Source organism: Gallinula chloropus (assembly GCF_964237585.1).
Source record: "Gallinula chloropus genome assembly, chromosome: 11".
Lineage (NCBI taxonomy): Eukaryota > Metazoa > Chordata > Aves > Gruiformes > Rallidae > Gallinula > Gallinula chloropus.
Window position 1 is genome coordinate 5,212,189 of NC_140096.1, and position 21,886 is coordinate 5,234,074.

The following is a 21,886-nucleotide window of genomic DNA, read 5'->3' on the forward strand; positions in this document are numbered from 1 at the left end:
GGAATTTAGGCTTCCAGGGTGTGCTGCTCCTGCTCTCTGTCTGCTGCAGAAGTCCCCTAAATTCCCTTTGTGGGAAACCTTGCTTGTTTTTTGTCATGGAAAACTATCATAGTGGACATACAGTTACACCCTGACCTGAAAGAGTTGTAAGAAAATGAAAGGACATCCTACTGCTACGGATACCAGCTGCTTACTGTATATAGCGCCTTTAATCTGAAGATCTGAAAGTGCTTATCAATAATGGACTAACCCCCCTGCGAGGTAGGTAAGTAGTAGGATCCCTATTTTACAGATGGGGAAACTGAGGCATTAGAGAGGCGAAGTGACTTGCCCAAGGTCACGGGTGAATCGGTGGCAGAGCAGGGATGAGGCCTCTGCAGTCCTGTTCTCTGAGCCCTGTGCCTGCTTCCTCTGGAATCAAGAGTGCACAGACTGAACTGGGGAGTGGTGCCAGATGCAGTCACCCAAACAAGCTGCAGATGTGTCAGGTAATTTCTTGTTTCTTGAACAACTGCTCTAATCTCTGACCTGAGTACAAACACCTCCCAGCTCTGTGAGATGTTCTCAGCTCTGGAGACAGTGTTCCCTCTTGGCTTGGTGATCACATGTTGGTGCTGCTTTAAAAAGCCAGGTGAAAATGACACCAGGGATGGGAGGTGAGAGATAAAGCAACTGCAGGAAACCTAGAGAAAGGGCGATTGAGATGTCTGTTACCCCTCTTTCCTTACTTGTGTATAAGGAGTATCACTGAAGCCACCAAAGAAGGGCTGGTGTGTACCAGCTGGAGCACAGCTGCGTGTCTTCAACCAGAGCCAGGGAGGAGCCCGAAGGGTCCCACCAGCTCCTGCTCTGAGCGGCTGCACAGACAGCACAGGGGCAGCTCACTCACTTCTCTGAAGGGAAGAGCTACTTTCACTCAAACACGGTTTCCTTTTGAGCAATTAAACACGGAAAAGTGCTAGTGAAATCCCAGATCCTGTGACTGCCAGTGAATCTAAAAACCCCCAACAGCCAGGTTTTGCTATCAAATGTGTTTTTCACAAGATGCTTCAATTTCCCTCCCCTGAAGCTCCTGTTTTAGCATAACAATAATAATTCACCAGCTGCTATAAAGTCTATTGCTACCAGAGGGGGTGCATAGATACAGTCACACCGACTTTTGCCTTTTGGGGGACCAGTCTGACAGTTTTGCCCACTCCTGGACACAGCTGTTCATCACCTATTTGTGTTACGTTCTGAAGTCGTGTCCGAGTCGTGAAATGAATCCCAGGGACACCCCAGCCAAGCAGCCATGTGAGGTACCTCACACCTTACAGGTAACTTTATCAAGAGGTTTTGCAGTGTGGCAGTTCCTCCCACTGTGCCTTCAGGGCACAGAAAGGGAACAATGCAGCTTGTGCTGCCTGCACAGGAGGGATTTGTACTTCCCAGTGTCACCTGTACATTTTGGGGGGACATGGCTGCAGAGTTAATTGAGTTTCATCCTGATCTCTGTACCTGTGGATGCAGTGCTGCCTGTGATGACACAATATCCTTGCCAGCAGCGTGATTGCTCTTGCGGAAACCCTCAAAGCCTTTCTCCTGTCCATGGGTACACATCCTGGCTCTGTCCCTGTGGTCTGCATAAACCATACCTGGATTGTTTTCATTCTTTCTTGTTATGCAGGAAATACCCTAAAGCTCTGCTGGCCCCACGGCACGTAGAGTTCATGAACTGCAGTGTGGTTAGGTGAGGTGTAGAGTGGTTCAGACCCTTTCCTTCACCCCCTGTGGCAGCTCTCATTAACACTGATCCTTCTGGAAACATGCCCAGTTTGGCACACTGAGCTGTCAGGCTTTTCCTGGAGCTGCTTTGAGCATCGCTTTCCACGCCTGCCTACCCATGGATTGGCCCTGAAAGGACAGGGCTACTGGGTTTCTTCATCAATGATCAGCAACCTGCCTCTGACCCTCAGGCTTTGCAAGTCTTCTTGTGTAGTGCCCATGTCAGTTTGCTCAGCCTTTCCTAAAGAAGGAAGAGATGCAGCTTTAAAAGATTACTCTGACCCTGCAATCAGCATGGAAGCCTGGAATCTGTTGATAGGAAAAACACTGCCAGGGGCTTAAATGTTTTGGGCTCAGTACTATGACTGGTGTCACTTATAAGCAAGGAATGGGGGTCTGTGCTCCCAGCTGCTGTTTTTTCTGGATGCCAGAGCTGGCCTACAGCTGTGGTGCCCACCTTGTGCTCTCTATCAAGAAGAGCTTCCATGGTGTATTGGCACCTGCAGCTCCTGGAGCTGGCTGTGTCCTTCATGCCCTTCTCTGCTATAGGTGTGCTCTGTCCTGGCCTTTAGCTCATGCTGCCTAGAGGGAAAACCCAACAAGGTGGCTTTTCCCTACCAAGGGAGGGAGCCAGGTTTGCTCAGGCAGAGCATCCCGCTGTGGGGATCCCAGCACTGCTTCCGTGGGGAGCGGCTGCAGTGAGAAATCCCTCCTGCCCCTTGTCCTGCCACGGGAGCAGCTCCTGCCCCACACCAGTGGTAGGTGTTGATCTCCCAGCACTATGCTTTTACAAATGCAGTTCCTAACCCAGCTGACAGTTTTGGCAGCTGCCCTTGGGCTGCGCTCCAGCTCCCATCACCTCTCCTGGGAGCAGAGCCGCACGCGTGCCTGCACGAGCGCAGCAATGAAGCTCTGTCCCAGGGAAAGGCTATTCCCGAGCTCCCAGTCTGGACTTGCTTCCTACAAGACAGCAGCTGACTAATGGCATCTCTGAGGTGGTGGTAAGTAAGTGCCAATCATCTCTGTTTCTTAGCAACACTGCAGAGGAAAGTTCAAGTATCACATTGTTAAGAAAAAAAGAAAATCACTTTAAAATATAACCATTTCACCCTCACTGGGCTGGGGTTGCCTTCTCCCCTCGCTAATGCACCTTAGGACAGGAGGTGTGATGTTGCTAGGTCCTGCCCAGACACTACTGCACCTGGGAAACACACAAGCCAACATCTGCTGCACTGCTTTTTGCTGTGCCTTAGAAAGGGAACCGCAGAGCCTTCGCGGGCTGCCAGATGCAGTTCGAGCTGCTGTTGCTTAGGTTGCTTTTCAGAACTGCAGCTCGCAGGCCCAGGGAATTGGATCTCTCTCTCTACTTGCCAACCATGGGGTTGGTTTCCTTCCTAACGCCTGGCATCCATCAGAGAGGCAGCAAAAAGCCGAATGCAGCGGTGGAAGTAAGATTAAGAGTTTTGAAGCGCAGAGACAGCTCGAGGGGTGGGGTGTAAGGGGAAGGTGCAGGGTTGAGTTTTGGGTTAGCCCATCAGGAACAGGAGAACCACACTGAGGTTTGGGTTTCAAGCAGCCACAGCCAGTTTTGGGTCAGTTCATCTGCACACAAGTCAGTAGCAAGGCCAGGCACTGGCTTCTGCTGTCAGCCTCATGGGAAGGTCATTCTGCTCCCTACAGGCAAACTTCTTACAGGAATTGGGTAAATAAGCAAATCTTAATGAGTTCTAGGTGGATGATCAAAGGGGGATCTTATTCAGTAACAATTTACAATATTATTATTATATTAAACCACCTGAAAAAAGACACAACCAAAAGAATCCGAGGTCGTATTGCTGGAAGGAAACAGAAAGCCGGTTACAAGTCGAAACCCTTTCTGGAAAGATTTTAAATACGATTCTCAGTGTCCTGCTCACCCACTGGCTGTGCCCATGGGGAGTATGGAGCAGGACACAGAGCCCATCCCGTTGGACAGCAGCAGGGACAACCCAGTGGCGGTGGGACGGCGGGGAGGAGAGAGTGGGAGAACTCCTGTCCTCAGCCACCAGCGTGTCTGGAGTCCGTGGGGTGTGAAGACAGACTGCATCTGAGGGACTCCTGTGGTTTGCAGGGACCTTATGAATGGTGAGACCTTTAGTTTACATCTGAGAGTGTAAAAAACCAAGAAAAAGTAACTGAAAGAGGTGGAGCTGGCTGTAAGTGGGCTGATGTCAGGAGCTTTACACTTTGTTTTTCGGCCCATGGACAGAAAAAGTGATGCTGGATGGGATGAGAGCGCTTACAAATACTGGGCTGAGCTGTCCAGTGAGGGTTACAGCCTTACTTATAGCCGAGTTGTAACGTGATCCTCCTGCCCATCTTTCCACTGGTTTATAAACAAGTCACAAGCCTCTCCCCAGGAATCAAACACATCCTCTGTGGAGTCTATCAGTTTAGAATTAGAGGAACAAATACTGGAAGCACAGTGAAGGGAGCTGGTACAAACCACAGGGCACTCCTTGCTCTGTCCCGTGAGTCTTGTGTTCCCACTGTAATCCACCTCATTGAGGTTAAGTTCACTTTTGGAACAATTCTCTTCCTTTCCTTTATCGATCTGAGAATATTTAATGTCTTTCCACATGTAGTGTGGCTGAATAATCCCATCTGAAATAGTGTACATGGGTTCTGAACTTGGTTCAGGTACGTGGCCATTCATCTTGGAGAAGAGCAGGCCCAGTCTCTTAAAGGACTCCTTCTTGGAGCTGGAAAGCCTCTGGACTCGGTTTCCATTTCGGACAAAGGAGCGCTTGCTGATCCCGTTGCTTTTTGGCTTCTCTTCCACCATATCGATCCCAGACATGGTTTTAATGAGAGCAGACACGTTGAAGTCCTTTTTTTTGTTGGCTACATTGAAAGACACGCTTTTGGCTTTGGATTTTTCTCCAGCAACCTCCTCATTCGCTTCATCCTTTTGGGACACCTCTGTGCTGCTGGTAGAATAACTCCTCCTCTGGGGCTTCCTGTTTCCTAAAAGGTCGAGAACTTCATAGCGGAAACTGGAGATGTCCTGTTTCAGCTCCTAGGGCAAGAGAAGAAAGGAATTAGGCTCAGCTGCTTTACTGGGGACATGAAATGATCACGTTCCCTTGGGAATTCAAAGTTGTGCCTGATGCTGGTAGCAGCTCATACGTACAAGAGCGTTGCCTTCGTCTTCGTTACTCAGTGGCACACCACACACATTGCCAGTGATCCTGAGAGCTGCAGACCTCGAGACCTTTGTCTCCAAAGGCTGTGGGTCTTGGCCCTCTTGACCCACCCAGCCGACCCCAAACCCTCAACAACAGGCAAACAAGACAGTTACTGAGAGGGGAAACGCTGCTAAGATTTAGAAATGGGGCAGGGGTCCTGTGTAGTTCGCCGGCCCAGCTTTAATTTTGGAAGTGTTCTCACACTTACTCTGGCTCCAGGTTAGGATTCGGAATGGCATGTTGACTCAAATCAGATATTTCACTGCTACTGTTTTCCACTGCTTTTGTCTATGTAACATGCTGTATATTAAAATCTGGGAGATGATCATAGAAGACACTCAGATAATAATATCCTTTGCTCAAAAAGCCACCACATTCATGTCTCTCACATTCCCAGCTCCAGTAGCAGTCCTGTTTCCACAGCAGGTTACAAATCATCTTAACGAGTTCCTGTGAACTCAGCAAGTGGCTACTTGAATTAATATAATATATTATTATTATTATTAAGAAACAATAAATTACCTTGAAATTTTCTTCAGTTAAGCCTTCGTTGGTTTTGGAAGTTCTTATCATTGCTGCAACATATCTTTTCACAAGATTTCTTATCACTTCCTGGAATGGGAAACAATAGGAGTGATTCGACTGCTGGCTCAGACCAAACTCTGTTCCTACCACGTCCCTCCTGACAGCAGCTCTCCTGACTCTGCTGTCTAAAGAAACTCTCCTCAGGAACACAATCCTTTCTCTTAAGCAGTGCAAACCTTTGGCAAGGGGTATATACACCTCCTGCCTCGAATGGTAACTACAGCCAGCAGGTATTTGGTATTTGTTTTGTGTGCATAAAAGATGGTGAGAATAAATTCTTGAGGTTCTTAAACCCCTTCAAGCCATTTAATCTCAGCTGCTGAAGGATTTAAGACTGTGTATCCTGACAGGCTGAGATTGCTGTTTGAAGGTTGTGTATCAAGCGTCTGGAAGTGCTGCAGTGCTGCAGCAGTGTCTGCAGCCAGTGCTGGAGGACTGAATCACACCCTTCTCGAAGGGCTTCCCCTCCTCTGCGGCACCCGTGCTGTTCCAGGACAGATCTTTGGTGGGATGAGGTCCCTTTTGCTCTGTTCCTGTGCCTCCCTGTAGGCTTTACATAAGCAAACTGGTACTTTGAACTGTGCCATCCTACGTGAGCTCAATCACTGTCTAGAGAAGAGGCTACTCCAAACCTTCCTTTGCTGCCCCAGTTCACAAATAGGGATAACGAGCCTGAGGAGCACCGAGTAGGAAGATGGTCTCTGCACTGAGGTTTTATTGGCAAGTTTTTTAAGAGATCCTACTGCTGGTACCCATAAGCTGTGCTGTGCTGTCAGAGAGTACCAAAGGTCTGTGGTCAAAGGCGACAGTTGATACCAACTTCAGACAGAAATACTCTCCTAAAAGTAGGAGATATCTTAAGACAAGTTACAAGTGGTTTGGACACAAAGAATTCAGGTGCTGATGCTGGTGTTTTTAACAGTTTCATCCTTTTGTAGGTTGACTTTAAGAAGTTCCTGATGACAGGCAGGCTGAGAATAAACAAACCCAGCAACACTCAACAGAGATACCATTCCTCCTTCCTGAGCTGTCCAAAGTGAAAGACAATCCCAAGCCCCATTTGAGCTGGGGATGCCTTATAAAAAAGAGCAGGAGAGGAACAGTTCATCAGCCTGTAAGAATGCTGCAGAAGCAGTTTTAATCAGGATGGTGTGACAGCCTGATCCCTCTGATGGGAACAGGGACGTCACCTTTGACTGCAGCATCCAGGCTGAAACCTGGCAAGTCTTCCCCTGCTTCAGAGGGGGCGAAAGGCTGGGAGGGATTTACTGAACCATCCCACCTCTAATGAGGAAATGTTTTAATCCACCATAAGCAAACATCCCCTTAGAGGACCTACGCTTAGCAAAATACATTCCAGAAGCAAGGAGGAACCAAGGTATTAGAAATCAGCAGGAAGAGGAGTAAAGCTGTCTCGTGCTCAGGAGTTACCTGGTAATGTTGGTTCTGAATCAGGTTGTCAGCGTGCCGCTCCTGCAGAGAGAAAGGCACACACATTACCCCTTGAGCCCCATCTTTAGAGCCCCTGAGCCTCTTCCCAAGTCACAATCCAGACACCTTCTGCTGCACCAGCAGAGCAGGGGCCCTTGTACCCCTGAACATACACAAGCACCCTCTAAAAATGAAGCACAAAACCGTGTGGCTCCTTACAGTGAACGTCTTGAGGTTTTCATGCCTCTTCTGTTCATTGTCGGAGTCGTTGCCTGGGCACAGCTGATTGTGAATCCACTTGCAGAGGTACCAGATTGACTTAGGACTTGGGACGATGTTAAAAGGAGGAGGCAGAGTGGCACCTTCATCAAAGTAACTCATCCAGAGCTTCGTCCGTGCAAACTTCCACTCGATATCCGCGTGGTCCTGTGAGAGAAGGAGAGAGACTATCACCAGCTTCAGGCAGGCTTTCCTGGGGCAACTGCCCACGGCTGAGAAGGGGACCTGAGAGCAGCAAAGAGTTTCTCCAGCTGCAGGCAGAGCCCTATCGCTCCTTCCATCTCCCTCGGTGGGGGGGAGGTAACAAAAATAATCAGCGTGGACTGGAGCCAGGCTGTAAAAATACCAACCACTAAGAGAAGAGGTGAGAGTGATACTCAGCAAAAAGAATTCCACATGCTAAACCCCAGCTGGTCCTTTGGAAGCTGAGCTGGCTGATGTGCCAACCTGAGAAGACGACGCATTTCTTACTCTGCTCTGTATTAGCCCTTTTATTACCACAGGCTGTTCTTTCTCATGTCCAAATCCAATGAATTCTCACATTCTTCTCTGGAAAAGAGATCTTTTGTAGCACTTTTTGATTTGTTTGGGGTTTTAATAGCATCCATTAATTCAGCTCTTGCAAGGAAGTGACATGTTTTACACGTGCCCTGTTTTCAGTCTTGCCTCTGCATTATCCCTGTGCAGACGGGATCACCGTGCTGCCTTGCTGTGCTCCAGCAGCTTTCATCCCAACAGAGGAAAGGTGGAAAGGTAATGGCACCATTAACTCTCTAGAGCTACCTGAGAGGAGGCTGTGGTGAGCTGGGGTCAGCCTCATCTTGCAGATGAGGGGAGGGAAGGGAAGGGCTACATCTTTCTGCACAGTGGTTGGGTTTTTCATTCTTTCATTTAATTTAAAGATCAGCTTAAGGAGCCAATGTGGGTTTGGCTGGGGCTGAAGGCAGGTGCAGGGCAGCACCGTGACACAGCAGGAGCTCCTCACTGGGGATGTTTTGTAGTTGGTCTGGACAAGTCCCAGTTGATCTGAACGTGTCTGTGGGCAAGGCTGCTGGATGCTGGCTTCAGCCCCACCTGTATTTCCTCCTGCCTAGTCTCAGCCAACAAATGCAGTATGACCTCTCTTAAAAGACAGACCCTCTGTACAAAGCTCAGAGTATCGTTTCTCTCTCTCTCTCTCTCTCTCTGCTGCTGCTGTGAATTCCCCAGGGTTTACAAACTCAGCCTGTCTCAATTACTCACCTTGATGTTTTGAGAACCGGAGCAAATCAGCTGAGAGCTCCTGGCAGCAGTTTTGTGTTGGAAATACACAGCAAAGAGGCATTTCAATTTTCCCAAGAATGTCTCCATGTGCCAGGTACCACCATTTCCTGGGTTAGAGCTCTCTCCAGAGCTGTAAGCAGGGAAATCTGCAGCTTTCCTAACTCTCCTCCTTGTGCTGAGTAGCAGGAGTACAACACTTCAGCAACCCTTTGATGCCCAATTCAAACCTGCAGCGCTCGGCAGCTGCAGCCAGTGCATGAGGCATGGCATGGCCCCTGAGGAACGCTGACCCTAGGGCTTTGTGCACAGGATTTACCTTTTGGAGGGCTGAGCCTGCTCTGCATCTAAGCCAAAGCTACCCCAGTGATGGACGAGCCTGGGCCTTGTGCTGCAGGGAAACAGAGCCCAGGGACAGACAGGGGACACGGATGGGACCCTGGGGGGTTTCCAGAGAGAGGGCACAGGAGGAGGTGTAGGTGCTGTCACACCTCGAATGGAGCTGGGTGGCAGTGGGGAGCTTCAGGCAGACCCACTGCACAGAAAGAACAGGATCTTCATTCTTAGGCAGCAGCTTTCTGGTGACGTTTGTAATGAGCTAAAGAAACGTGCCCCTGGCTCTGTGTGTGACCTTGCTGCTTTAGGGAGTCAAACCCACATCTGGATTTCACTGTCCTTTCTTCTAGCTGCTGCTGCCCTTGTTCTTGTCACTGGTTTCTTTCAAGCACTGCTCCTCATTTCAGCTATCAAACAATCTGCTGCTTAAGGGGGCTGAGTCCTCAGCTCAGAGAACACACGAACCCAAAGAAACCAGCGCTCGGCTTCTCTGGGAGGAAAAAGCCTGTATCACTTACAGTGACAATGCCAATGTGTCACACTGGCCACATAATCCTCTTGCAAATCTCTGCCATTTGAAGTGAGAATTAATCTCCCAGGAAGATTTTCCCCTGGGACTGCTGAAGCCATCTTACTGCAGCAGTTGTGAGGATTTTCTAATTCAGTCAATGTGATGTATCCACAGATGTGCCAGATTTTAAATAATTACCTGCTACACTAATTATCCAGGATAATTCAGGCATTAATCTCCATCTTTATCTCTGTGTAGAGAATCTGTTGTTTACATTTTGCAAAATGTTTTCTGTAAAGATTCCCATCGCTGTCTCCTTGCTGGCCCATATGGTTTGGAACACACTGGGCCGTACAGCAGCCAGCCTCTCAGCTGGTGCCGACCCAGACATGGAAGAACGCTCCCATTCTCTGTATGAGATGGCTACAGCTGCCTCAGTCCCTACACTCCTCAGCCTCTCCATGTGTTTAGTGTTTCAGCTCCTTTGTGGCTGGGAAGCTGATAGAGGGAAACATTGGGATTTTCGCCTTGGCACGTAGGAGCTGAAGCACAGGGCTGTCCTGTGGGAGGCCTGTGACATGTCAGGGCATAGGAGCATGATCCCATGATGCTTGACAGCACTGGAATAGTCCTGGGTTGACATTTGCTCAGGGCTGACAGGCTGGAATGGATTACAGCAGCTCCCTGCGCTATGGTACACAGTGGGTGGCACTGGGTGAGGAGCCCTGGTACAAAGGCCCAGCTAACCCTGAACACTGGGATGATGGTACTGCATGGCAGCCAGGCACTCTGTGGTCTTCAAACTCTTCCACTGAGGAACAGCCACAAGATACTGGTGTGCTGAAGCTCCTGTACACTACACAGGTGCACCATGGCTTCTGCCCCTCCCTCTAAGAGGGAGGATGTTCCTGGGATGCAAATCATCCCCATGCCTGTTTGGAAAGAGTTATGTGTAATGATATCCAGCATCTTTCCAGCTGGCCCAAAAAGGGCTGTGTGCACCTTTCTTGTCTTTCTTTGTGTAACAGTCAATGGGTTAAGCTGGAAATCAGGCTGCTGCCACCTGATGCAGGTGTAAGTACCTGTGAGGATGCCCTCAGGACCTGGCTGGATGGCTGTGGCCAAGCGCCTCAGAGGGAGGCATTCCTGGTTTGGCCTGGAGTGCTGCCAGAAGCCAGTGTGATTTCCACATCAGGAGCAGCAGGATTGCTCTTCACTGCTGTGCCCAGGGTTGTCACCAGCAGCCCCACAAGATAAGGAAGTGCCCAAGCTGTAGTACTTTCCTCTAGGAAGGAGGAGATGCAGCATTCGCCTTTAAAAGGTGCTCGCTGACATATGGTACCCGCAGCCTACTGCCCTGCCTGAGGGCACAGGAACTTCAAAGGTGCTTTTTGGCTGCCTTATGAGGTGTAGGAGAAGTCATTAAAGCACTTAGCCTATCTCTATCTTGTGCATCTCTAGCACTCTGCTGAGCCCAGAGCAGGACATGGCACAGGAGGTGCCTCGGGGATGGCTTTCCAGCAGCCTAGCACAAGAAATACACCCTTGTGTCCCTTGAACAGAAAGCAGTGCAGAAACAAGGTCAGGAGAAAGTTAATCTTTACAGAACCTGACACAGACAACTCTTGTGTGTTTCAAAGCTGTTAATTTTGTAATATGTGTTGGGCAGACCAGTAATAACATCAGCAGAGCTGGGGGGGGGTTTAATGACAAGCTCAGAGAAGCAAGCAGCAAGAATCCAAGCAGGTTATTTGAGGTAAATGGTGCTTAATATTTTCCAAAGAAAAAATATGTCATAGAAAGAAAAAAAAAAAGTCTATGAGAAAAATCAGGGATCTACAAAGGCAATTAATGCATAGGTAATTCAGCTGCAGCTGACGACAAATGACTTTGCTTTCAAAGCTGGGGGTGACACACTGAAGGATAAGAACTTAATAGGATCAATCTGAAAAAAATAATACAAGAAAAATTACTGAAGGAGGACAATCTAGCATTAGAAAAAGCAATTAGAACAGTCAGGGAATGAGATGGCCAGAGAAGAGATGAAAATGGCATCCAGCACAAAATCTCACGCTGCAGGAGGTGAAGCAGACGGAGGCCCAGCCGGAACTGGGCACCCGCACGGGGCAGCACAGCACCCCCACACCAAGCTGAGCAGCCTGTGGCCCAGCCCTTGGGGAGAATGAGCCCTCAGCTGGTGCAACCAGCACACACAGAGCAAAGGAGCGTGAGGGAAATGTGCCTGGAGAGCCATAAAGCAAACCCCAGGCACGGGAACGCCACGCAGGCATACAGGCAGGGGCAAGGCAGGGGCTCTCTGGCTCCAGCCCAGGGAAGGAAAAGGATGGTCATGCAGCAGAGGCAGGTCCTGAAGAAGTACTCATAAATAAATGCCAGCACTGGGGGACAAGAAAAGTGAATTCTTGGGCCAGGACACGGGTAAAGACCTGGCTTTGGAAAGGAGCCATCCTTATCTGGTAAAGAGCAGGAGGCAGCAAGGCGAGGAAATCAAACAGGGAGGAAAAAAACCCAAACTGAAAGTTTTACAGAGCAAACTTTTCAGATAAGCCATCAATGGGATACTTGAAAGCTGGATGAAGATCCCTGTCACAGTAGAGCCCATAAAAGAATGCACTAACAGAGGGATTCAGGAAAAACTCGTGCCATGGCTGAGGTCCATGTCTTCAGACAGCTCGAGGGAATGGCCAGTTCAGCGTCAGGGAGACACGTAGCATGGTGACATCCTTTATAATGGGATGGGCAAAGGACTCCAGAGACAGTATGGAAAGGGGGTAAAGCAAACCACAAGTGGCTTCTGAATACACAGGGTCAGGTCATTGCCTCCTGAGTGACCCCCAGCAGACCCATCAGAGGGGCTGGTGCGTTGGCCATCGCTTCCCCCAAAACAGCTGGCTGAGCTTCCCAGCTCTGGGGAATGAGTTTGTTTGTACTTGGAAGATGTGTGCTTTAACATCTCAGCTTCTCTGCTATTTATATCTTCCTTGCACAGAATATTTTTACCATTAACATCTTTGTTATGGCTGCAGTGCACTGCATTCCACAGTGCATTTAGGTGTTGTGTATCAATTACCTTTCATTTCCCATCGCGAGTTGGATGGAAGCAGCTAATGAGAAGGCCAGGGAATATTGTATTTGAGAAAACAGAGAACTCTGGTTCCTGCTTGCTTTAGTGCAGTTAAATTACTGGAACTGACACCTTTTCTTCAGTCATATTGCAGCACAGTTCAGTTTTTATTTTAATAGTCAAATATATCAGAGCAGTGGGAAGGTCATGCAGACAAACAGCTCTCTGAAAAAGTCTCAGCAGGAAGAAACAATGAGAAAGATATCACTAAGGCTTTGTTCTTCCTGCCATCCTTTCTCTTTCCTTTATTGCTGCCTGATAAGAGCCTCTTTTCATGCTAAAAGTCAGAGAGATAAGGTGTATCTGTGCTGATAATGTTAACTACCTCCAGCCAGGTCAAAACCAAGTAATTCACACATGTCTGCAGAGAAATGGTGGGCTGAGAAGGGATATCTAACTCAAGGAACTTCAGTGCTGATGACTTTCTTAGTACCATGGCAAAAAAAAAAAGGGGGGGGGAAGAGGGGAGCTGTGGCTGGTTTCTACTGGCACTATTTCCAGAATATTATCTTTGATTTTTTCCTGCAGAGCTGGCCAAGATGGGATTTGACTCTTCCAAGAAGGAAGAAATGTCTTCAAATTTATTGCTGGACTGGTGGGAGCTGGATACAAAGGAAAGCCAGGTACTTCTCTGTAGCCCTCTTTATTTCTTTCTTTCTTTATTTTATTTTATTCCCCCAAGAAAAATTAGTCCCAAGAAGAAAAATCACAGTTTGGATCCACACATGAATCAAATCCCAGGAAGTGATTTCGGCTGCGAAAAGTGATGTCAGCTGTGACAAAGGCATTTAAAGGGCTATTTAGGTATTTAACATGCTATTTAGGGCCATTTGTAACTGTTAAACCTGAGCTCTGATGGATGGTCTTTGCCACTGACTCTTGTGCTACAGTAATGTTTCCTAGAATACCTGTTCGCACTGTGCTGCCCAGAAGGGCAGTAACTGTAAATTCATTGCTGGCCTGACCCTGGGAGTTCCTGGAACTTCCCAAGTCAAAGCTCTGAGCCTCACCCTCACATCCTTAGGCTTTGCAGCCTTTTTATGCCCACCCCCACGCCCCTTATATCCCTTCCTTAAGCAACCAAACAAATAAAATACGAATTCCCAGCTCCCACAGTAAGCACCGAAACCACGTACCTGTACTCAGGTACCAAAGGCTTTAGTCTTGTGCTCTCTTATGCCTGTTCATAAGCTGCCCTTCCTCAGCAAAGGAGTGGAGCTGGACTCTTATTACTGAGTCTGTAAAGGTCATACAGCACCAGTGGGAGAAGCGGGTGCCCAGCACCTCTGTAAGTCCATCCACTCGCTTGCACAGCGACACAACATGTGACCTCAGCAGAAAAAACTGCTCAAAAATGAAAAATCCCAGCAAAACACCCCAATCGTTTTGTACGAGGTCCTGGCGAGTCCAGAGAAGGGCAACCAGACGGGGAAGGGGCTGGAGGGCAAATCCTCTGAGGACCAGCTGAGGGAGCTGGGGATGTTCAGCCTGGAGAAGAGGAGGCTGAGGGGAGACCTTATCCACACCTCCACTGCCCTGCCAGGAGAGTGTAGAGAGGTGGGCGATGGTCTCTTCAGCCAGGGGACAGGAGATGGGACAAGGGGCAATGGGCTGAAGCTGCCCCAGGGCAGGGTCAGCTCAAATGTGAGGGGAAAAAAATTCCACTGAAAGAGTTGTCAGGGCCTGGAACAGGCTGCCCAGGGAGGGGGTTGAGTCACCATCCCTGGATGTGTTTAACATCCATATGGGTCAGCACAGGCTGGGAATGGTTGGACTTGATGATCTTTAAGGTCTTTTCCAACCTTGTGATTCTGTGATTCTGTGATTTTCTGTTTCGCTGCACCCTTGAGCCACAAGAAAGGGAACGTTATACGTGTATGAGATGGCTCCAGTATCCAAGGGAATCCTGAGCTGTGCAGACAGCAGTGGGTCCCAGGCCAAAGCCCCTTCCTTCCCCAGGCTCCAGAGGCAGCGTCTGCAGCTGAGGAGCTGCAGGGGACCAGGTGGGAGGACAGAAATGTGGGCAAGGAGGCTGCAGCACAGCATCCAGGTTATTAGACACCTTCCTGCTTAATGAATGAGATGCATGTATCCTCTTTCACCTATGTAATCACCAGCAGCTTATTTGCTAGGCTGTAGCATGCTGGAGAGGAAACCTGTGAAGGCCTGGCATCTAAAGAGTCATTTTTCAGAGGATTCTTAATATAGCTGTTCCCGCTGCTCCATCAGGTGAAGGCTCTTCTTCTATAAACCCCTTTTCGTTTCTCACTGCTTTCTCCTCAGCAATATTTCCCCTTTATCTTTCCCTTTTCCTCTTCTGCCTTTTTAAACCAAGTCCCCTCGATGCAGAAGCACAAGATAATGCTAATTGAGCTTGTCAGGCCTAAATAAAAGATGGGATAATGCAGGGGGCTGTAACCTATGTGGTTCCATCTGGATACTTCAGCTCCTATCATGTAGTAAGAGCAAACCTCACTGTGCTGCTTTGCACGTAACGGGCAGGGAGTTACTGACCTTCATGTGGGGGCACGGGGTGTGCAAACTACACCGAAGGGAAAAGAACCTGCTCCTATGAATGCCAGCAAATTCCCTAGGATATCTTAATTTGGGGTCGATTGCAAGCTCATCTTGGGGTTTTTTTACTTAAATGCAATGTTTCAGCTCCTGTGGATGAGCTGTGGAGTGGCCTGGCCATGGTGGTACATGGGGTTGGATGATGTCTGGGGTTTGGAAGATCACAAACAAGAGGAAAGGATGAACCTTCTGACCCCACTGACAACACTCGTATGAGCCAGGGGTTGCAGGACTGGGCCCTAGGATGGAGAATTAGCTTTGGCAAGTCTGCCAACAGAAGAAAGATGCAGCATGTGAAGTCAGGGCACATCGAGTGCTTCCATTTTAAAGGCTCTGCACACACCAGATGAATATTAACAACTTGATTCCAGTCCACGGGTTATATGTAATTAGGCCAAAGCCAGCAAAAAGACAAACAGTTCTACACCTTCAAATGATACTTTAGCTTGCTAACAAAAAGCAATTAAGCTGCCTGCCAGTCTACAGCAAAGCTCCAGGGCTAATTTCACACACAGGCCTCTCAGCGTCTGGTATCTCACAGTGTGCCACCACTGCCATGCATTTCCCTTCACTTCCAAGTAACAATCTGCTGGGGTCCAGTCACAGGCTCCAGAGAGAGCACCTGGCCTTGGGAATCAATCCCATTCCTTGAAAGACATGCTACAGCTCCATGGGAGGGAACTGGAGAGCAGGAGCCCAGCGTGTCTCCCAGGTGTCACTCAGAGCAAAGTGCAGCAGAGATCGGCCTGTCTGGATGCCCCAAGAGGTACCCAGGCCATTCAGGAGAATTTCCCATTCTGTTAATTATTGCTAATGACCCGGGTGAGCTCGGGGAGCACAGTGATTGAGATTCAAGCAATCACAGCTGTATTGTAGAATGAAGAAGACTCCAGCATACAGCCTGGCACCTGGGCCACAGGGTCTGCCCCTGGGCAGTGGGCAGTGGGATGTGGGGAGGGGTCAGTGGGAGCCCCAGAGGGCCAGAAAACTGGGCGACAAACAGTGGTATTTTGTTCCAGTGGCAAACCAAAGGACTACTGTGTAAGCCCCCTTTCTAGAGCCTAGTTGTTTTGCTACACCATAAAAAGCTTCAAGAGACATTAATCCCAGCTCACATTGGCAACAAGAGCGTAACAAGGGCTTAATTTCATTTCCTGCTCTATGACAGAGTTAAAAAACAAACACATCTCAATTTCTGCTTAAGAAATTCAAATTAATGGTTCTGAAATGGGGCCTGTGAGACGAATGCTTCCTGATGCTTTACAATAGCTTAGATCTGAGTCCAGGCTTTGGAGCTGGCTCTACAGGGGGGATGAGCTGCCTCCCCAAATCTGCCCCGTGCAGGGACTATTCAGCTTGTGGAAACTGTTTGATTTGTAAACTTCTTCCTTTGCAAACCCATGAACCAGTAACTGTGCAGGTCATGTGAGCAAAGGAGGTACAGCGGTTTTTTGAGGGTCCTGAGGGTCAGAGCTCCCAGTGGGGAGGAGAATTTCTGCCGCTGGTGTGAATGAAACTGCATAGTGGTTACTGCTGTGCTGCTGGAGGAGCTTGGCTGGTACAGAAAACCAGAGGAATTCTTGTTCATTGTAGATCAAAAAAAGGTTTGATCCTACCTCCTGGGGGAAATGCAAAGTCATCTCGGAAACAATGTAATGGGGAGCTGAAAAACCTTTCTATTCCCCTCTGCTTTAACTTTTAAGCTCTCTGTTCTGCAAAAATGGAAAAAATTCCACATGTGGCATCCCTACACTTCCATTCAAAACTTCCTGACACTGATCCCTTCTTTTTAGCCCCACAGACCAACTGTTCCTGTTTGCTTACAGCTTTTGTTCAGCCGTGCAGAATGTTTATTACTTTCATTCTTGTCCTCCACAATATGTGCTAATCCACTTGATTTCATCCCTTCCTTTGAAGCTGCACTCCTAGCTTGGTGCCCAAGGCCCAATCTCTCCAGTCAGATGCTGGCAGCTACTTTTCCATTTGGTTGTAGAGTTACAGTTTAAAAGTTAAACCTGCAGCTGTCATGTGCAGTGAGGGCTGCTGGAGGTGAACTGGCTTGAGATAAGATACTAAAAAAGCAACAAGAGGATGCAAAGTACAACACACTCTGTAACCTAGTGTGGTGCTGGAGCAAAGCCAAACTGACACCACGTGTTACGCACAGGAAGGGGCAAGACCTTCGCTTCCATGCACAGTAGTCCAAGTTTTTCTCAGACCTACGTTGGTGTGACGCTGTCCCTGGGGAATAAGGCATCGCTGTACTTCCCTAAAACACCTGAGAGCTGCAAGTGCTGACATCTCTGCTTAGCGTGCCAGCGGGATGCCTGGTGCTGCAGTGCCGCTGTGCGCCGCTTATCACTCTAACTCACCTGGAACTCCGATTATGGAGCTCCCAGCCCTACAGTTTCCCTCCTGTGTGATGGGTTTTAGCTGCTCTACTTCCATCAATCTTGCTTCCTGTTGCTCCTGCGACTGCAGAGTCAGAACTGTTGGTACAGTTCCAGTGACTAATTCCTGCCCGACTTCCCAGGACATCAGGGATGTGTCCGTAAGGAACGTGTTTTCAGAAAGTACATGTAGATTGCTCCTTCCCTGCAAAATGCACCTGTGCCCTGGGACCCACTACCACATTGTTCTGGAAAAATATAAGTGAATTGCAAACTGGCAGAAGGATTTTATAACTTCAGGTGAAGCCAACTTGCAATTCGATGAGAAATGGCCTATCACATAAAGGGTCCTCATTACCCACTCTTACTTTCTGCCACTTAGGAGTGATGGAGCCACCTGGCTACTCTCAGATAAGTTCTGTTGTCCTTCCTGCTGTCATTGTGATGTATTCCTCTCTATTCATCAGGCTGATGGTATTTCTGTTTGGGTCTGGGAAGGCATTGAGCTGAGAGACTGGGCAGTGCATAGTGTCCAGTGCTGCTCATATAGAACGTTCTGATCTTCTTCTCCTGTGTTTGGATTTTGTTTGCTTTGCTGGTGAAAAGGTGTCTCCCATAACAGCTCTTGGCAGAGAAAAAAACCAGACTGCATGAAAAAAAATCAATATTGAAACTGCTTCAGGGCACCCCTAAAAAATGTATCTGCTGGAGTCTGGAAGAGCTTAGTGGAAAACCCCAACAAAATCACGGCAGAACAATTCTACCTCCTGTGAGTCAGGAGTCACTCCAAGCTGTGCAGAGGCTTTACTCTCTGCTTGCCACGCTCTGGCTGGCACAGATGCCCTGGCTTCATGCTGTGTGCCCTCAGCGTTTAACTGGCTCCCAAGCCCCTCACCGGGGAGTCAGGCTGGGGTGAAAGAAGAGCAGCTTAGGTTCTCCTTCCCCCAACCCCATAGCAGCCATTCCTGTATCTGTGAGACAGGGAGAAGAGCTAACCTGGAGAGTAACTGCTACAAACGAGTTATGTGTCCCTGGAAGAAAGGAGGGGAGGATGCAGCAGTGCTGCTAGCTCATTAACGAGTGGAATTAATGAAGATGCCCTGGCCACCCCACCGCACAGAACCCAACAAGCTGAGGTGCACTCTCATCCCCCATCCCTAGCTCATTTTGTTTCTCTGTGGAGTCCTGCACATGGCACAGCACTTCCTATTGATGTATTTGAGAAGAAGACCCCACCCCACTCCAAGGACCTCTAGGTCCTCCCCACCTCCCTGGAATGCTGCCATCCCACGTGTGCTCAATGGAACATAGGTGACTGCAGGAAGGAATACCAGGTTGAGCAACCAGTCTGCTGTGGCTCAGAAAGGGGATAGCCCTGATTTCAGGAGGTTGAAAAGTGACCCACAGCTGTGGGGCTCAACATTCACTAATGAGCTGTTTTTCGCAGGGAAGAGATTAATTTGGGGGGAGGCTGGCTGGAGAGCTGTCAGGCAGAGAAGGACCTGGAGGACTTGAGTGACTGCAGGCTGAACATGGGCCAGCAGTGTGCCCAAGTGACCAGGAAAGCCAATGGCATCCTGTTTTGCATCAAAAATAGTGTGGCCAGTAGGTCTGGGGAGGGAATTGTGCCCCTGTACTGGGCATTGGTGAGGCTGCACCTCAAGTGCTGGGTCCAGTTCTGGGCTCCTCACCATAAGGAGGACATGGAGGTCCTGGAATGAGTCCAGAGAAGGGCAACCAGGCTGGGGAAGGGGCTGGAGGGCAAATCCTATGAGGAGCAGCTGAGGGAGCTGGGGGTGTTCAGTCTGGAGAAGAGGAGGCTGAGGGGAGACCTTATCCCCACCTCCACTGACCTGACAGGAGGGTGCAGAGGGGTGGGCGATGGTCTCTTCAGCCAGGGGACAGGAGATGGGACAAGGGGCAATGGGCTCAAGCTGCCCCAGGACAGGGTCAGAGCAGATGTGAGGGGAAAAAAATTCCACTGAAAGAGTTGTCAGGGCTGCCCAGGGAGGGGTCTGAGTCACTGCCCCTGGGTGTGTTTAACACACAGGTAGATGAGGTGCTCAGGGATATGCTTTAGCACAGGATGGGAACGGTTGGACTCGATGATCTTACAGGTCTTTTCCAATCTTGTGATTCTGGGATTGGTGTTTGCTCTTAGAAGGCGGATGAAGAAAGCTCGTCCCCAGAAGGATGCTGTGAGCCTGCCACAAAAACACTGCTACAGGAGCTGCTCTGGCCTGGCCCCTTCAGCGGGTCGTTAGGACGGGTCTCTGTCTCTGCGGGGCTGGTTCCGGTGTGTCACTGCATCACTCCGGAGAAAAGAACGCTGAGCGTTTGAGCCCAGCGAATAGCCAGTGCTGCTGTTCCCAACGACCCGAGGGTTGGGCTTTGTGTCAGTGACGAGCCTGGATGGCGATGATAAAGGAAGGAGAATGGCAGAAGGTGGCCGAGGAGAGTATCTTTGTTTCCAGCCCCCCCGGAATGCACTGAACAAAGAGGAGGCACTTAAAGCTTGGAGACAAACCGCTTTGGAAGGTCAGTGGAGTTCTGAATGGGATAAAGATCCGATGGGCAAGCGCGTCACCGATCGACTGGCTCTGCTGGGACTGAGGGGACAGCTAAACGGGGGCCGCTGGAGCCGCGGAGGTTCAGGCAGACAGCCCCAGAGCCTCCTCCGGGTGCCTTAGCCAGGGAAGGAGCCCACCCAGAGACTTGCCCAGGAAGCTGGGCATGGAAATAGCAGCAGAGCTGGTGCTCGGCTTTCTTATTGTTGTTGTTGTGGTTATTTTATGGGAGGGGGAAGAGGCTTTAAAATTTTTTTGTTGTTGTTTTGGGGTGTTTTTTTTCCCCCTGCTTTATCCTCCATCTTCCAGAGTAAATCCAAGAGTCATCCCCAGCAGAAAAGGAAGCCTCGTCCCTGCCTGTACTTCTGAGAGACCATCAGGACACAAATGACTTTCCTAACTCTTATCTTCACAGATGATGTAACACTTCGTCACCTCACTGTCTCTAAACCATCATGTTCGGTGTCAGAACTGGAAAGTAAACACCTGCCAGTTTACCTTAGGTAGGGTGCACACAAGGCTTAGCTTCCCTCCTTACAGTTCCTGTGCAGTTTACTTGAAGAGCCTTAGGATGCAGAGCCATGCTGCTTTGGTTTCCAATCTGTTGACAAATTTAATCATCAATGTACAGATTGGTTTTTAGGTACACAGAATGAGATTACAGCAGAGAGACCAGCTTCGAACATTCAAATGAAGATAAAGTTGAGTCTGAACCCAGCTCTGGAGCCAGCCGGCAGCCCCGGGCAGGCTCAGCTCCCACCCAGCCCCCACTGAGGTTACTCGGGACCTTGAGATGATGGGTCTGCAGAGCCAGGAGACTGGCTGGTGTTACAGATGGAGATGATCTAACTTCAGTGGGAAGAGTGGAATAAAAAAAAAATACAGGGCTTGGCTCCTGACACACACTGGTTGCAAAGGAGATAAACCAATATACAACACCCACTGCCCGAGGTAAAACCAGCCATCAGGTAACAGGGGGGAGGCTTCCTTGTGCATCCCCTCTGATACAAAACCAATCAGCTGCTAATGACAAGGTGAGGTTACTCTACAGGAGAAGACAAGGGCAGATCACAGCTGATAAGCCTTTTCCAGCTAAGCAGCATTACAAACAGAGCAAAGCCTCCTCCGCAAGCGTGATTCAGGGTAGTGAGTAGAAATCCCAACTCTCTGCTGTCAGAAACTGGGGGCAGCAGTCTCCAGCATCCCAGAAGATGCACACTTGCTGCGAGCCAAACAGATGAGGCACACAGGGAAAAATCCAAAGCAAAAAGAGAGAGCGAAGGAGATAACTCACGGCAATGAGCTGGTAGGAGTTGTTCATCATGGCTATGAGCATGTTCAGCAGCACAACAAGGGAGATGACATTGTAGGTCCCAAACATTGTGGCTCCAACAAATTCTGTGAACTCGTGTCTGGCTTTCACATTGGTGACGTAGAGATTCAGCAGCCCAAACACTGACCAGAAGAGTGACTGGAGGGTCTCAAAAAGCCTGCAAATAAAAGCAGATTTTTTTACTTGGCTACCTGAGACAGGAGCATGGAAAACAATGTCTGGTTCAGGTGAGGAACACACAGACATCCCCGTGAGATGCAAGGAGCCTAACTGCCTGCTGCCCAAGGTTCCCTTTCCTGCTCTACACAGATGCAAAGAACAGCCACAGTACACTTTCTCTAATTAAAATTGCCATGCTGTCATACCACTGTCACCTGAAGATATAAACTCTCCTGTTTAATCAGTGCCTGCATCATTAACCTGCCTGCAGACTACACATTCAGGGAACCTATCCCCTAGCACAGCAGGACTGTGGCACAGCACA

At 49.1% G+C, this 21,886-nt stretch overlaps 1 protein-coding gene across 1 annotated transcript in view; it reads right to left on the reverse strand.

Annotated features, from left to right (window-relative positions):
- Nucleotides 1–4,087: 4,087 nt before the first annotated feature.
- Nucleotides 4,088–21,886, reverse strand: part of TRPC5 (transient receptor potential cation channel subfamily C member 5) — a gene marked incomplete at both ends in the record, with an annotated part of 64,875 nt that continues 47,076 nt past the window's right edge. The window contains 5 exons of the mRNA XM_084268973.1: nucleotides 4,088–4,822; nucleotides 5,514–5,603; nucleotides 7,008–7,049; nucleotides 7,227–7,433; nucleotides 21,364–21,559. Of these exons, the coding sequence (XP_084125099.1) occupies nucleotides 4,088–4,822; nucleotides 5,514–5,603; nucleotides 7,008–7,049; nucleotides 7,227–7,433; nucleotides 21,364–21,559 (1,270 nt within the window). The remainder of the gene's footprint in view (nucleotides 4,823–5,513; nucleotides 5,604–7,007; nucleotides 7,050–7,226; nucleotides 7,434–21,363; nucleotides 21,560–21,886) is intronic.